Below are 15,489 nucleotides of genomic sequence, written 5' to 3' on the forward strand. Positions count from 1 at the left end.
GAGGGTGCTGCCAGCAGCAGCTGCGCAGTGCCACTCCAAGGGGGAGCCCCAGCCATGGCGGCCGCTGGAGACCACCAAAGGTGAGCCGGTGGCAGAGTGGCAGGGCAACCCCCAAGGCAGCAGCCGGGGAGGAGGACGAGGAGGAGCTGCGGCCTGGCACTGACTGATCCACGGACCAGTCCCGGTCCCCTGGACTGGGGGGTGGGGACCACTGTCCTAGGGCAGCTTTAGACCATGAAAATAGCAGAGTGGGACAGGTTTAACCCCTTCCTCCTTTGGGCTACTGACCCAATTGAAATTATGTGCCTAGTTTTTAGAGGAAAAAGGGCCAGGGGTTCCATTTCTGACATGTCCACCATCTTGTTTATTTGAGCCCTTAGGATGGACTTGAATATGCAACAAATGTAGAGGCAAATCTAACATATGCCTGACTGGGCCAATTTGAGCACTTAATTGTATTCAGCTTGTTTCAGCAGAAGAGTTAAGCATATATTCAAAACTCACTTCAGATGAGGCTGAAAAAATATAGAGACTGGCTGGATCTCATCAGAATTAAGTGTACACAATAGCAAGAGTTAGTGGTATACTGGGTAAAAGTATTCAAGTAGCCCTTGCCATTAAAAATTTTTGGTAAACGTGGTATGGCTATTTTGTCTCAGAAGCGAGGAAAAATAAAATAGATAACTGATGTTATTTAATACATTTTTATCCCACATCAGCATGAAAAATGTGTTCCTCTGCCTGGTGCTTAAACTGTTCAGTATTATGCATCTAGATTATTATACATTTTTTGGTTTGTTCTTACCCTGTTGGGCTGGTGATGTGAAGTGCATTTTTATTACTGCTAAGTATTAATGACATCACATTGTGTTTACCTATGGCACAAATGCCAATGCCAGAATGGTATAATGGTTAGAGCAGCCTTTCTCAACTTTTTTTACTATTGAGAAACCCCTGAAACATTCTTCAGGCTTCGATAAATCCCGGAAGTAGGGTGATCATGCAGAATAAAGTTGGGAAGCATAGCTGTATACACACCTATCATTGACCTTTGGGGGGGGGGTCAACATAACTGTGTACATTCATATCACCCAATAAATGTTTAACAAATTTTTAAAAATATTAAACATTCATTCACTCCCACCCATTCAAGTAACCCTTCCAGGGCCATCAAGAAACCCCAGGGTTTCACAAAACCCTGGTTGAGAAAGGCTGGTGTAGAGGGGCAGACTAAGATCTGGGAGACTGGGTTAAAATCCCGACTAAGTTTGTCGACTGACCTTAAGCAAGTCACACCCTTGCAGCCGAAACTTATCTTGCATAGATGTTGTGAGGATAAAATCAGAGAAGGAAATGATGCAAGCTTCTTTGGGTCCCGTTGGGGAGAAAGGCGGGGTATGAAGCAAATAAAATAATTGCATTCCACCCTACTACAATGCATCGTATGGCAGTATGATGTTCCCAGAACAGGTTCCAGTTTTGAGGGCTAAAAGATGCAGTTAAAGCAGCCTATGATTTTCAAATTACTGTTTTTAAATATCACTCTTTCAAATCAAACTGGGACTGAGGAGTGTGAAAAAGGGGGCCACAGATTCACATCTTTATTTCTTCTTGACATTTGATATTATGTTGAGACTTGATGATGAGGCCCTCTAGACCTGGGATTCGCAATCCGGGATCCACAGACCCCCCCCCCCCCAGGGGCTCCAGAAGGGGTCTACAGCATTTCCTCTCCTACCTTAATGGACTTGGCCACAAGCTATGGAAGGAGCCATGAGTTATCTCATGGTTTCTTCAACTGGTAGGGGTGGAGCCTGCACCTCTACTTCCACCTTTAAAGGGCAACCTGTCCCTCTCCAGTCCTCCTTGAGCTCGCCTGTTAATGCGGATGGTACTTCCAGTGACGTCATTTCTGGGGGGTATGGCATGGAAGTGTGACCAGCAGACATTACTTCTGGGGCTCCTTGAAGCCTGAAAAATTATTTCAGGGGCTCTTTCATGTTCAAAAGTTTGGAAAAGGCTGATTTATATAAAAGGTTGTTCTCTGGAAAGAACAAGCAGAATAGTTCAATAGTGGAATCAGCTGCCTAAGGAGGTAATGAGACCCCCCTCACTGACGGTCTTTAAGCAATGGCCTTGGATGCCTTAGATCAGTGGTCCCCAACCCCCGAGCTAGGGATCAGTCGGTACTGGGCCACGGCTCCTCCTCATCCTCCTCCCCGGCTGCTGCCTCGGGGGCTGCCCTGCCACTCTGCCACCGGTTCACCTTTGGTGCTCTTCATGGCTGGGGCTACCCCTCGGCATGGCACTGCACAGCTGCTGCTGGCAGTGCCACCCAGCAGGCGGCGAGAAGTCAGGGGTGCCAGCAGGAAAGCAAGTGGAGCAGGATCTCAGGCGGCAGCGGTGTCCCTCGCCAAAAGACCCCCCCCCCCCAGGCCTCAGTAAAATTGTCCAGCATTGACTGGTCCCCGGTGATAAAAAGATTGGGGACCACTGCCTTAGACTGATCTTGCATTGGGCAGGGGGTTGGATTAGATAGCCATCCAACTCTATGATTCTATTCTGTGAACTGAGGCATTTGCAGTGATACATATGGTTCATCATATGGTTTCAGTTTATGCTTCTCCAGAGGGAAGATCCTACATCCTGGAAGATCATGTGTAAATTCCCCAGTGAATATAGCATTCACGCATACACCCCCCCCCACTGACACCTGTGCAGCACCCACACAACCCATTAGGGGAATCTGCATGTGCAAATCTGTTTTTGCATCCTCTTCCTGGATCAAGAAGATGGTTGATTATGGGTTAACTAAATTAGAATTATCTACACATAAAACATACCCATGCAGTGTAAAATTATGTATCATGTTAGGAAATATCCATCTATTGTCAATCCAAATAAGCCAACAGACTTAAAATGAGATAATTGGGAAGGTACCCATAAAGTCAGCCTAAATATATTATCACAAGTATATGTGAGATAATATTTGTTTTAAAAAGATTCTATGGCACTGTAAACTCAGTCTCATTAGAGACTGCATTTAAAAGGCTTATAAAGTTACTCATTAATGTTATCTTGTTGTATCTCCACAGCTTTTTCATTAAAGAAAATTCAGCAGAAAGCATTTTCTCCTGATAGCAGGAACCAATTTGCAATAAATGTTCTGGAAACCACTAGGGAAGCCATTACTGAGGTCTAATAAAAACAGACAAGCGTAACTTGTTCTATATTTTTGTTTCAATCACATACAGATGAGACCCCGCTCTCTACACCAACCGCAAGAGACAGCCTTGACAAACTTTCGCTAACTGGCCACGGGCAGACACTACCTCCAGGTTTTCCATCTCCTTTTCTATTTCCTGATGGATTGTCGTCCATAGAAACCCTTCTGACGAACATTCAGGTAGGCCTTGCCTTGGAGATCAGTGAAAAACCAACCCAGATAAGCCAATGAATTGTTGACAGGAACGCAATCAGTTGAGCTTTAACTAGTTCCTAAGAAACATTTCTTTCCACAACGGGTTAAACTATTAAAGACACCACGGTAGTCAAACGACTTTATAAAACCATCTAAATGCACTACCATAAAATATGGCTTATAATTCCGAGGATACTGAGACGGAAGTGGCACCAGCGTTTTGTTGAAAATGTACTGTCTATTACAGAATAATGATTCATCGTGAATTGCTTAACTTCCCCGATGGTATTAAATAGGAAACCTGCTGTAATAAATAGTTATTTTAAGCTGCCTTAATGCCAAGGTAGAAATGACATGTTAATCTATGGAAAATATGTCTTAATGTAAAAGGGGGGGAAAATTAAAAATCAATTCTGTTACAAATAAGCTTATTCTAGTGCTATCTTCAAAGAATAGACTTCAAAGAGCATTACTAAATTTTCTACAGATTTCCTATACAACAGTCTATTATGTATATCCTGCACTCTGACTCAAACATCATTCAGGGTTTGACTAGTTTCTTATAGGACATGCCATCACAGGGAAAAAAATTAGGGAGGGTGGGGAAGGGGGGGGAATATATACATAGTGACCATGTTTATGTACATGGAATTTTTACCACCACATGTTCGGTGTCACATGTAAAAAAATAAAAAAATGAAAAATAAAACACATAAAACACTCTCCCCAACTGTACCTTGTACGTTCATGTTTTTAGAAGCCTTCCTATACAAATGATAGAAACAAAATGAATGCTGGTTAGATCAACAAAGACTGCAGGGGGGGGGGCGAAAGTGATATCAGTTTATTTGCTCCCCTTATTGGAGTAGCTTCGATACATTTCCTGGAGAGTTTCCAAGCTTGGTAACAATCTGCCGAAGTGTTGGAAATCTATCACGGTGACATCCGGCCCTTTTCCCAAGGACCTAAGGTTGGGTAGCGTACATGGTTCTCTGTTCAGCACATCAGAATCTCATTTGCACAAGTAGACAGGAGTACCTTCGGAGAATTAACATAATCGCAAATGATTGACAAAAAGGAGCACCGCATTCTCTCCGCAAAAAGAAGGGTTATTCGGATCACAGATTCATGTTCAGACTGGAGGGGTGCACAACAGGAACGCTGGTTTTCAGATGGGGGTTAAGAACCAACAAAAGACACTTCAGTGGTTCGCGTTTTGTTTCCTTGCGGTCGTTCATTTTCATAGAAGCGCCGTAAGCTATCTCAAAGGGATTAGGTGAGAATGAAAAAAAAAACAGGGAGAAGACCTTGTACACCTGAGCTTGTTGGAAGAAAGGATGGAGAAAGCATCTAATAATCTTGTGTCTGAATGGCTTTTATTTTTAATAGGTGCGTTTGAAGGGCTTTGTATTATCTTAGTTGTGAAGAGCCTCCATCCAGTCTCTGAAGGGGTGGCGTATAATTTTTCAAAATAAATAGATAAGAGATAAATTAATAATTAAAAAAAGAGAGAGAGAGAGAGCAGCTAGATAGAAAGAAAGCCAAGCCTGGATAATTAAGGTGCAAATGGAACTCTTGTGATTGTTCCTTGTGGCCTCCCCCCATTTATCTCTTCCAAGAGCCCTGAGAGATGAATGCTTGCAGGGGACAGGATTGAGAAAAGTTCTGGTATGGCAAAATCTTTCCAGATGAAGCCCTTAATCCTCGGATCTTATTTCAGTACTGTGCAAGGGTGTAGGACAAAACCCTGTTGGCTCCTCTGAGAGCCTTTCAGGAATTTATACGGACTTGGCATGGTCCCTGCATGCCGTTTAATTTATAGCAAGGGATAGTGAAAAGAAGCTAAAGGGCAGCTAATAGGTGTTAATTGATTTTCAGTGTGGGCGCCAACTAACTGCAGTTGACAATGCGGTCTCTATGTGCACGGTTGTCTCTTTCCCAGAAGTAACACTGGACTAGTTGTATGATATCTTTTTTTTTTTTGCTAGAACATATAATTGATTTAACTGTCGAAAGTTTCACTATATCAGTGTGAGTCAATTGGTTTATAATCAGTTAAATTATAACTGATTGGGCTGAGTTAAGTTGGTTCCTTTGGAGTCTGCTTGAGGTTTATTTCTAAAGGAGGTGGCAAATTTTGTCTGGCTGTTTCGCTCCATACCTCAGGAAGGAACCGATGGAATGGATCACCATAGAAATCATTATTCTCATGCTGAAAGTGAACTGCAACGCTGGAGAGGAATGACCCATTGTAATCAATGAGATTTATTCTCAGCTAAGTGAGCCTCTTGTGGCGCAGAGTGGTAAGGCAGCAGACATGCAGTCTAAAAGCTCTGCCCATGAGGCTGGGAGTTTGATCCCAGCAGCCAGCTCAAGGTTGACTCAGCCTTCCATCCTTCCGAGGTCAGTAAAATGAGTACCCAGCTTGCTGGGGGGTAAACGGTAATGACTGGGGAAGGGAATGGCAAAGTATTGAGTCTTTGGTATTGAGTCTGCCATGAAAACGCTGGAGAGTGTCACCTCAAGGGTCAGACATGACCCAGTGCTTGCACAGGAGATACCTTTACCTTTACCTAAGTGTGCATAGGATTCTACACAAAGAGAAAATTAGGTGCTGGGTATTACTTGTTTATTTATTTGTTTGTTTACTTATTTATTTACTTGATTACCGGCCACTCCCTGACGGCTCATGGTGGGTTATATCCAAATAAAACCCTATAAAAACCCATAAAAACCCCAGACATAAAATCATAAAACAAGACCAAAAGGAAAAGGGTCAAAAACCCGAAGGAAGAAGCTACAACGGGGAGAAAAAACAAAACCCTCGTTATTCTCAGTCCCCCTCCAACACATCTCCTAGAGGGATGAGATGAGAGGGAGGAGGGCGCAGATGTCACTTGCAAACTGTCACTCATATTGCTGTCCTGGAGGGGAGCTATGCAGATATCTCTGGCCATATCGGCCTCAACCATAGACCTTAGGAAGAGCTCCATTGTACAGGCCCTGCGGAATACCAGAAGCTCCCGCAGGGCCCACAGCTCTTCTAGGAGCTCATTCCACCAGGTAGGGGCCAGGACTGAAAAGGCCCTGGCACTGGTTGAGGCTAGTCAGGCTTCCCTGGGGCCAGGAATAACCAACAAATTAGTTCTTGCAGGATGTAAGTCCCTTCTCCCTGAAAAGCTCATTTTCTTTCTGCAAAGTATGTTTTGGGTGAAGGGTATGGATAAGATTTCTGTTTAGGTTAGCCTACCTCCAACTGGGGCCTGAAGGATTCATGACTGATTTGCAGATGGCTGGAGAACATTGCTGCACTGGAAGGTGGGGGTCTGTTGCATTATATCCTGCTGAGATTTTTCCCTCCCCAAACCTGTCCCTCCCAAGGCTTTGTTCTCCAAATCTACCAAGATCTCTCAACCCTGAGTTGACAACCCTACTTGAAGCCATCATGGTGCAGTGGTTAAGAGTGACGGCTTTGAATATGGCGAGCGGGGTTTGATTACCCACTCCTCCACATGCAGCCAGGTGGGTGACCTTGAGCTCATTGCAACCCTGTTCTGACCGAGCAGTCCTGTCAGAGCTCTCTCAACTCCACCTACCTCACAGGGTGTCTGTTGTGGGGAGAGGAAGGGAAGGCTATTGGAAGCCACTTTGAAACTCCAGGCAATGAAAAGTGGGGTATAAAAACCCACTCTTCTTCTTCTATACCAGCAGTTCTCAACCACTCCCATGCCGCGATCCCAACTGCGGCAGTGGCATGCGCATGTGCACAGGTGACCATGCACACACAGGCAGCGTGGAGGCGGCCATTGTAATTGCTTTCCTGCCGCTGCCTGCCATCACCGCTGTCCAGCTGCCACCCCTGCCCAGCTGCCACCACCATCACCGTGGCAACCAACCAGCGGACCCCAGTGAAGGAGCCAGCAGACCCCAAATGGGGTTGCAACCCCTAGGCTGAGAACCACTGTTCTATACACATATAACATAAAAAAATGGATACAACCCCAGATGTAGATTTACTACTCTAGTGAAAATTAGGCCATAATTCTTGGTATTACAGTAATAAAGAAATTAATAAGAAACTGTAGGTAGCCTTTTTGTTTAATGGCGAGAAGAAACTGTATATCATGCACTTCCATCACTATATCAAAAAGTGTTGTTTCAGTTGTACCTTGATTTAAATCTTTAACTAGCTAAGTTTTTAACTTACCAACCTTGAGACAATGACAGCAAAGCATGGTATGGATAATTAAGTTGAACTGACATCACAACTTTTGGTATTTTGAAAACAACCTAAAATACTGACATAGGCTAGCTAGATTCATGCCTAGTAGCATCAAGAAGATTTGCCAGAGTATAAGCTTTTTGCGAGGCAGCTCCCTTCGGCAGATATACCCTCTGTATGAACTCAGTTGACGCTGCTGTTTCGAAGAAGCCCGCAAAATGAAGTCACCTATGAAAACAAAGCAAAGATTGTATTTGCACTTGGGAATTTCCTGTACTCCAACAAGATATGAATATTGCAAAATAATTTGCAAGCATTAGATCAAACAAAAGCTGCAGTTCAGTACCGACAGAATCCACCACTTTTTTTTCCAATCTGCCCTCTGCAAACATTTATGAGAATTAAATTCTCTCCGCCAGAATGCTAATAAGACGGGGAAGTTACAAATTGATGTCTAGATCTGCTTATGTCTATTCGGTGGTATACGAAATAGCCATTTTTTTGTGACGGGGGAATAAACAATCAGCATATTGAGTCATTTCTTAAATGGTTGACCATTTAAAGCAGGGGTAGTAAAACTGCGGCCCTCCAGATGTCCATGGACTACAATTCCCATGAGCCCCTGCCAACAAACACTGATTTAAAGCATTAGTGAGTAGGGCAGGTTCAAACTGTTCTGTAAATATGGAATATACAAGCAGTTCTACTCTGTGTAATGTTCTTTATAGATCAACCATCAATAAAAATAGTTCCCACACATTCATGGATAAGCTGTAGAAGAAGAACTGATTTCTTATACCCTACTTTTAACTACCCAAAGCAGCTTACAATCGCCATTCCATTCCTCTCCCCACAGCAGACATCCTGTGAGGTAGGTGGAGGCTGAGAGAGCTCTCAGACAACTGTGACCAGCCCAAAGTCACTCAGCTGGTTGCATATGGAAGATGAATGGGGAATCAAACCTGATTCTCCAGATCAGAAGCCATTACTCTTAACCATTACATCCAGATTAGATGTCACGTCACTTGAGGATTCAGAGCAATATTCTAGTACCGATCATGATGCTCTAGGAAAATTTTGTGGTTTGACCATAATTTTGTCCCAGTCATAATTTTGTCCCAGCCCCTTTCACCCGATTGACCCAGAGGGTAGAAGGCATATTAGTGTACTACGGCAGTGATCCCCAACCTTTTTATCACTGGGGACCAGTCGATGCTTGACAATTTTATTGAGGCCGGGGGGAGGTAGTCTTTTGCCGGGGGACATTGCCGGTGCCGCCTGAGCCCCTGTTCCACTAGCTTTTCCACTGGTGCCCCTGACTTTCCGCCGTTCGCTGGGGGCACTGCCAGCAGCAGATGTGCAGTGCCATGCTAAGAGAGAGCCCCAGCCATGGTGGCAGCTGGAGAGCACCAAAGGTGAGCTGGCGGCAGAGTGGCAGGGCAGCTCCTGAGGCAGCAGCCAGGGAGGAGGACGAGGAGGAGCCGAGGCCTGGTGTACTATAGGAAAACAAAACATTTTATTGGCCCTTTTTATAGTTGGACTAGAAATTAAGCCCGCTGTAGAAGAAAGACAGTGGGCGCTAGAGAATGGGGAGGCAGACTGTAGGCAAAGAAGGAAGAAGAGGAAAGGAGGGAAGGGAGGGAGAAAGAAGGGCAAAGGGTGGTTGAAACCATGGGTAGAAGGGAGAAAGAAAGGAAGTAAAGGAGAAAGACAGGAAGCAAGTGAGAGAGAGAGACAAAGAGACAGGAAGGAGATGGAGAAATAGAGGAAGTCAGGAAGTAAGAAAGGAAGGCAGGCAGAGAGGTAGGTGAAATAGGAGGGGACAGAGGGTGTGTGAAGGGTGGGGGGGAATTGCGGGGGGAATCGGGAGGGGGAGGTGGCGAGGAAAGGGTAGAGAGGAGTGTGTGCGTGGATGTGTGGGGTGGGGGGAAGGGGTGGGAGAGCGCGGTGGGTGGGTGGCTGTGTGTGCGTGTCTGTGGAGGTGGGGAAGCGGCAGCGGGGCATTCATGTGGGGGGGCAGCCAGGGGGGTTGGCTGGTGTGTGTGGGTGTGCCTGTGGGGGTAGGGAAGTGGCAGCGGCATGATGGGGGGCGGCCAGGGTGTGTGTGTGTTTCTGTGGGGGCGGGGAAGTGGCTGCAGTGCGGTGGGGCAGCAGCCCGGGGGGGTTGGCTGGTGTGTGCATATACGCGTGTCTGTGGGGGCGGGGAAGCGGTGGTGGCACAATGGGGGGGGCCAGGGGTGTTTGTGTGTGTCTCTATGGGGGCAGGGAAGTGGTGGCGGGGCAATTGCGGGGTGGGCAGCCAGGGGGGGTTGGCAGGTGTGTGTGTGTGTCTCTGGGCACAGGGAAGCAGAGGCGGCATGATTGGGGGGCGGCCAGCAGGGTTGTTTGTGTGTGTGTGTGTGTCTGGGCGAGGGGAAGCCAGCGGGGGGGACTCATCGCTGTGGAAGGCTGCTTCTCCTTGTGCGCGGTGAGTCCCCGGCTGGGCAAGGCAAGGCTGGGCGAAGCGGCCAATGGGGAGCCGGGCTTTGTGCCGCTTGGCCCTGGAGTGACACTCCAAGTTTTTATCCCGGACAGAGCCCGTCCTTTCTCCTCCCCCTTAGGGCTTAGTCTTTTATTTATTCCGCTCCACAGGAGCGGTTAAGGATGATACTTTTCAATATCATGTTCTTCTTTAACTCTGGCATCCTCTCTCTTTTCATCCCAAAAACCTGGAATCCAAGCTCTTTCCAGTTGCCTGTCAGCAGAATGTAACAGTATTGATTGCTGCCGCTAAAGTCATTGTAGATTTTGTTTGCCAAGTGTGTTGTTTAGTCAGAAATTAGTACACTGGACAGACCGAATTGCTGTGTTGTGAACTGAGTATCAAACATGCAGCACAGACACAAATTCTAAGGCTTGGTATAACATAGGATAAAACATTAACAGTTCCATCCTAAGCGGCATTACAGCCTTCTCGACCCATTGACTTCAGCAAAGATGCAAATAAAAAACATCATTGATGGTTTATACGGAAGAGAGTAACAATTGAACCACATGAAACTAACCAGGGGAGAGGTTGCACATTAACTCTTGGGCTCCACACCTACTGTGGAGAAAGTTAGCCCTAGTTAGTCTTGTTGAAGTCTGTATAATTAATGTTTGGTACCAGAATGATCAAATGTTTTCATGTTGGCCTAAACAAGAGCTGTTGTGTTGAAAGTTATGGCAGAACTTCATTTCCAACCAATTCTGGCTATCGTTGTTTGACTCCTTAGCTAACTTAGACTGTAAAACAAAAACTTTTTGTGCAAATGGTTAAGTTCTTTACAGTATTTCATCAGGTTAGATCAGGCTTTCTCAAACAGGATTTCCCAAAAGGGCCATTGATGGGCATGGAAGGGATGGGAAGGAAAGGGGTCCCTGGTGAGCATGTACACAGCTATGCCTCTAAACCATATTTTGCATGTTTGCATCACTTCGGGGGGTGGAGGGGGGTGGTTTGAAGCCTGAAGAATGTTTCAGGGATTTCTCAATAGTAAAAAAATTGAGAAAGGCTAGGTTAGATGTTAACAAACAAGGGAGGTGTCCAGAATGTCTCTGTATCCAGTATAGAAGGCTAAGCAGATTTCAATAAAGTGCTACCAGTCAGAGCTGGACTCAGACTCCACTCACGTAACAATCAGTAGTGGATCATGCGTGCGTAATTATCATATGAACAAAACCAAAGTTTAATTTAGATGATTCACTAGGTGGTATGTCAGTGGAAACTAAAATGGGTAATACTAGCTAGTAGAAAGTGGGCAAGGTAAGTACAACCTCTCCCCAACTCATTTCCCTCCCATTAAAGCATTCCATTGTAAACAATTCTCCCAAAAGAGCAACATTTTTCTGTGTTACTATCCTGAGCTGCAATCCTGCGCCCAATTACACTGCTTAAATACCATCAAAGTCAATGAGTTTAAGCCGTTGTAAGCCCTATTTGCACTGCGTTTTGAATTGTTTGGCAGTGTATTGATTTAATACCGTAATGGAAAATTAGCCATGGCAATGGCAAATGTTTTCTGAAATCTTCCACGAGGGATCGTAGGCAGAATTCACACAAACCTGTACCAGCCAAGCCGCCGATATTATTATAACTAGCTCAAAGGCATACGGGGGGGGGGGGGGTGTCTTAGGCACTGCATTATTTGCCCTCCTGCGCATATTGCGTTTCTGAATGTGGGCTAATACCTCTTTCCATCTGCAAATGCATTAGGCTTTTCATTGGCAGCACAAACACTTTTTCATCAACATCCATTTGGTGCCAAACGGGAAAATTTTGCTTGTGTTGGCCGCCCCGCCGATGCGCCTGATATAACTTCTAAAAACCCCGAAAAGTTCATTTTCCATAGGTTGCAAGTAGACCCCGGTGGGTTTCAGAGCCAAAAATGCTAATATTTTTCGAGTCATAACGAGCAGCCGTCGACAATGCATTACCATTAGCAACATTAGAAGAAAGCGTTTCGGAAATATGTTTGGGGAATCCGCCGGCGGAGCAGATACGGTGCCGGAACCCAGCACGAATGTAACGTGCTCGTAAAGTCTTCGCACTCCGCAAAGGTGCTTAACCAAAAAATGACTCGCATCAGGGTTGCAGCTTAGCATTCATTCTCCATGTTTCTCCATGATTGTTTCATATTTAAAGAACAGCAAAATATTGTGTTTTGCCAGCCAAGGACAATAATGGTTTAATAGTAATTTATTTTCCATTGCTACTGATAATACAACCAATCAACACGTTAAGTGGTGCCAACGCTGGCATCTTGCTAAATAAATCTCCGAGCCTTCCGCCGCCGAGTATATCTTTCAAAGATAAGTCAACAAGAGCAATCAGAGCAGAAAATTAGAATTTGGTATGTTAGAATTAAAATACAGCTAAACTAAAGTTTTAATTGGGGTGATCGGAAAGGGCACTTGATGTAATGATCTCTTTCGTTTGTTACTAATTGTTTGTTCCTGATGAAGAAGAAACATGTACATGAATGTTGCTGATTGAGGGAAGATGGCAGTTGCCATAGCACCTCGCTTTTATTGTTCAACGGGAAGGGATCGTCAAAAGATATAAAGGAGGCTTTGCTTGGGAGCTTTAATATTTTCTCTGACGCTTGGACACAAGGGCTAGTGAAAGGGCCTTTTTTTGTTACACCGACCCTTGGTTTGAAGTGGTGATCTTAAAGGCTTCCACACCGCATTCAGGGTACTTTTACATTTTTTGGTGGCTTTTGAACTGGAGGGCAATTTCCATTTATGCGTTGGACTGGAAGTAGATAGCAGTAGAGTCTTGCTTACATTCAGTGGGCCAAAGGTAAGCTTGATGCAAACTGCACTGCAGTCTGTTAGTTAAAAGCCAAGCAAAGGTGATGCATACTGAGTGGGGGAGGGAAAAGACAAGATATTCAGATGCCATGTTCTGGAACTTGAACTTGTGTGTACACAGCAGGTTAATTACTGGCTCCATTTCATTTTAACCACTGGCTCTGTTTAATTCCCAATGAAGTGACATGTAAAGTGTGTTCTACAGAGATATGTTTAAAACGTTTGGGGAACATAGCTATAAAGCTGATGCGTTTACAATGAGAATAATTCTCACTAATTTGCTATTATTTATTTGACTTGGCTAATCAATGGTCCTGTGGGGTATTTTATACTTTCCTAGAGTTGCCAGCCTCATCTCTAGACTACAGAAACCAGTTCTCCTGGAGAAAATGGCTGCTTTGGAGGAGGGCAGCATTTTACCCACCCCTTCTCTCCCCCATGCTCCGCCCCAAATCTCCAAAAATTTCCCAAGCATCCTGATTTGGTCTGAAATTTTAAAAGATAGGGTTGCCAATATGGTTGGGTGCTTCAGCATTTGAAGCAGCCAAAGTGCCCAACCCTAGTTGCCAACTCTAGGTTGAGAAATACCTAGAGATCTTTTTCTTTTCTTTTTTTTTGGTGGGGGGTGGAGCTTGGGTAGGATGAGGCTTGGAGAGGGAGAAGGTTTAGCAGGGCAATATTCATGAAAAGCATTTGGATATCTATTCAGACCAATTCTGGAGTAGGAAAGCTACTGATGGATGTATCTTGACTATCTCTGCTTATCTTGCTAATCAGCTTAATGCCAATAAATGTATAGTGTGTGTGCTTTAGCAGGGTACAGTTTCATAAACTCCACTCTCTGAACCAGCCATTTTTTCTGGGAGAACTGATCTCTGTATTCTGGAGGTCAGTTGTAATATCAGGAGATCGCCAGATCCCACCTGGATATTGGAAGTCCTGCTTTTTCTTTAGGTATCCTCTTTCCCCTCCCACCCAATCTGGCAAAGTAAGCTTTTTATTTATTTTGCAGTAGTTGATTACCTAACCGAAGACTGTATTTCTCATGTCCTATGAACCCCTTGATAGCTCTAATTCTTAATGAGAACTTAAAACCTCAAAGAACTGGCAAAATTGAATATTTGACTGTCCTGTTTATACCTACTTGGCATCTTGACTAGTTGGCCTCAGTGCTGTATAAATACCGAATGAATACCAAACACCAAATAAGCAAAAGATTGAGTTGGGGATGTCCCAGGGAGAAAAATACTGAACTAATCAAATATATTAGTTCAATAACTGCATTTCATGGACGAGGCAGAGGACAACTATTTGATCTGGACCATGAATATCCCATGTAGTCAAATATGCTGAAGGCCGTTCTGTAAATAGGTATTCAATGTATCAGTAACCAGCTTGCTAAATGAATGCTCATGTTGCTTCTATTGTGCCATGGACTGGTTTGACTGTATTTGATGACGTTTGCCCTTCTGTGCTAGAGGTAATCCCTTTGCCTAACTGCAATCCTTCTGCATTACTGCACACTACAAAGGTCTAAACATGCAATGGGTTTGATGTGCATGTGCAACACTATTCCATCTTGTCTATCTATGCACTAGATCTCCAGAGTGTGCAGTGCCTTCACATCTGGAGCAGCTATGGATATGCATGGCATTGTATTGTAGTGTACTGGTGAAGTAAATGATATATAGAGGAAGGGTAGTCAAACTGCGGCCCTCCAGATGTCCATGGACTACAATTCCCATGAGCCCCTGCCAGCTCATGGGAATTGTAGTCCATGAACATCTGGAGGGCCGCAGTTTGACTACCCCTGATCCTGTATACAGTGGTGCCTTGAGTTTGCTAACTCTGCTCCAGCCTCATCGTGATTGCAAATAAATTGCAAATGGGGGGCAGTTTTGATATTAATGATACACTACGTTTTATTGTTTTCTGGGTTGTTTTGTAAATGTAGTTAACCGCCCCGAGCCAGCAAGGATAGGATGGTATTGTTGTTGTTATGTGCGAAGTCATGTCTGACCCATCGTGACCCCATGGACAATGATCCTCCAGGCCTATACAAATACAATATTTAGTTAGTTTGTTAGTTCTTCTTTGCCTTTGCCAACCAAGTTTGAGTTTTCGTTGGTTGAACATGGATCTCGTTTTTCTGTTCTGGACACATAAAGATCAAATGATGGCCGACTGCATGTACATTGAAATAGGGATAGAGGATTGTAATTTGTTTTAAGACATTACTACTAGAATTTTACACAGTGGATACACAACACTTTATTTATAGTCTTTAAGATCAGTACAATGTTTCCCTCCTTAAAACTTTGACGCCCTCATGCTGCTAGAGGGCTACATCTTGGAGTCAATTCTGTGTGATGATGCTGGTGGGTTCTATTTTATGTTATGTTTTTAATTTGTAATGCATTGATTTTATTGTATATTTTAAACTGTTGTAAGCTGCCACAGGCCAGTGACTTTGGGAGTGGCGGCATAGAAATGGAAGGGACGGAGGGGAGGG

The 15,489-nt window shown here is 44.5% G+C and overlaps 1 protein-coding gene across 5 annotated transcripts in view; it reads left to right on the forward strand.

Annotated features, from left to right (window-relative positions):
- Window positions 1–15,489, forward strand: part of DACH1 (dachshund family transcription factor 1) — a 457,015-nt gene that overhangs the window by 387,516 nt on the left and 54,010 nt on the right. For all 5 annotated transcript variants that reach the window (XM_077344000.1, XM_077344002.1, XM_077344004.1 and 2 more), the window contains one exon: window positions 3,255–3,406. In XM_077344000.1, the coding sequence (XP_077200115.1) occupies window positions 3,255–3,406 (152 nt within the window). The remainder of the gene's footprint in view (window positions 1–3,254; window positions 3,407–15,489) is intronic.

This window comes from Paroedura picta, chromosome 6 (assembly GCF_049243985.1).
Source record: "Paroedura picta isolate Pp20150507F chromosome 6, Ppicta_v3.0, whole genome shotgun sequence".
Classification (NCBI taxonomy): Eukaryota; Metazoa; Chordata; class Lepidosauria; order Squamata; family Gekkonidae; genus Paroedura; species Paroedura picta.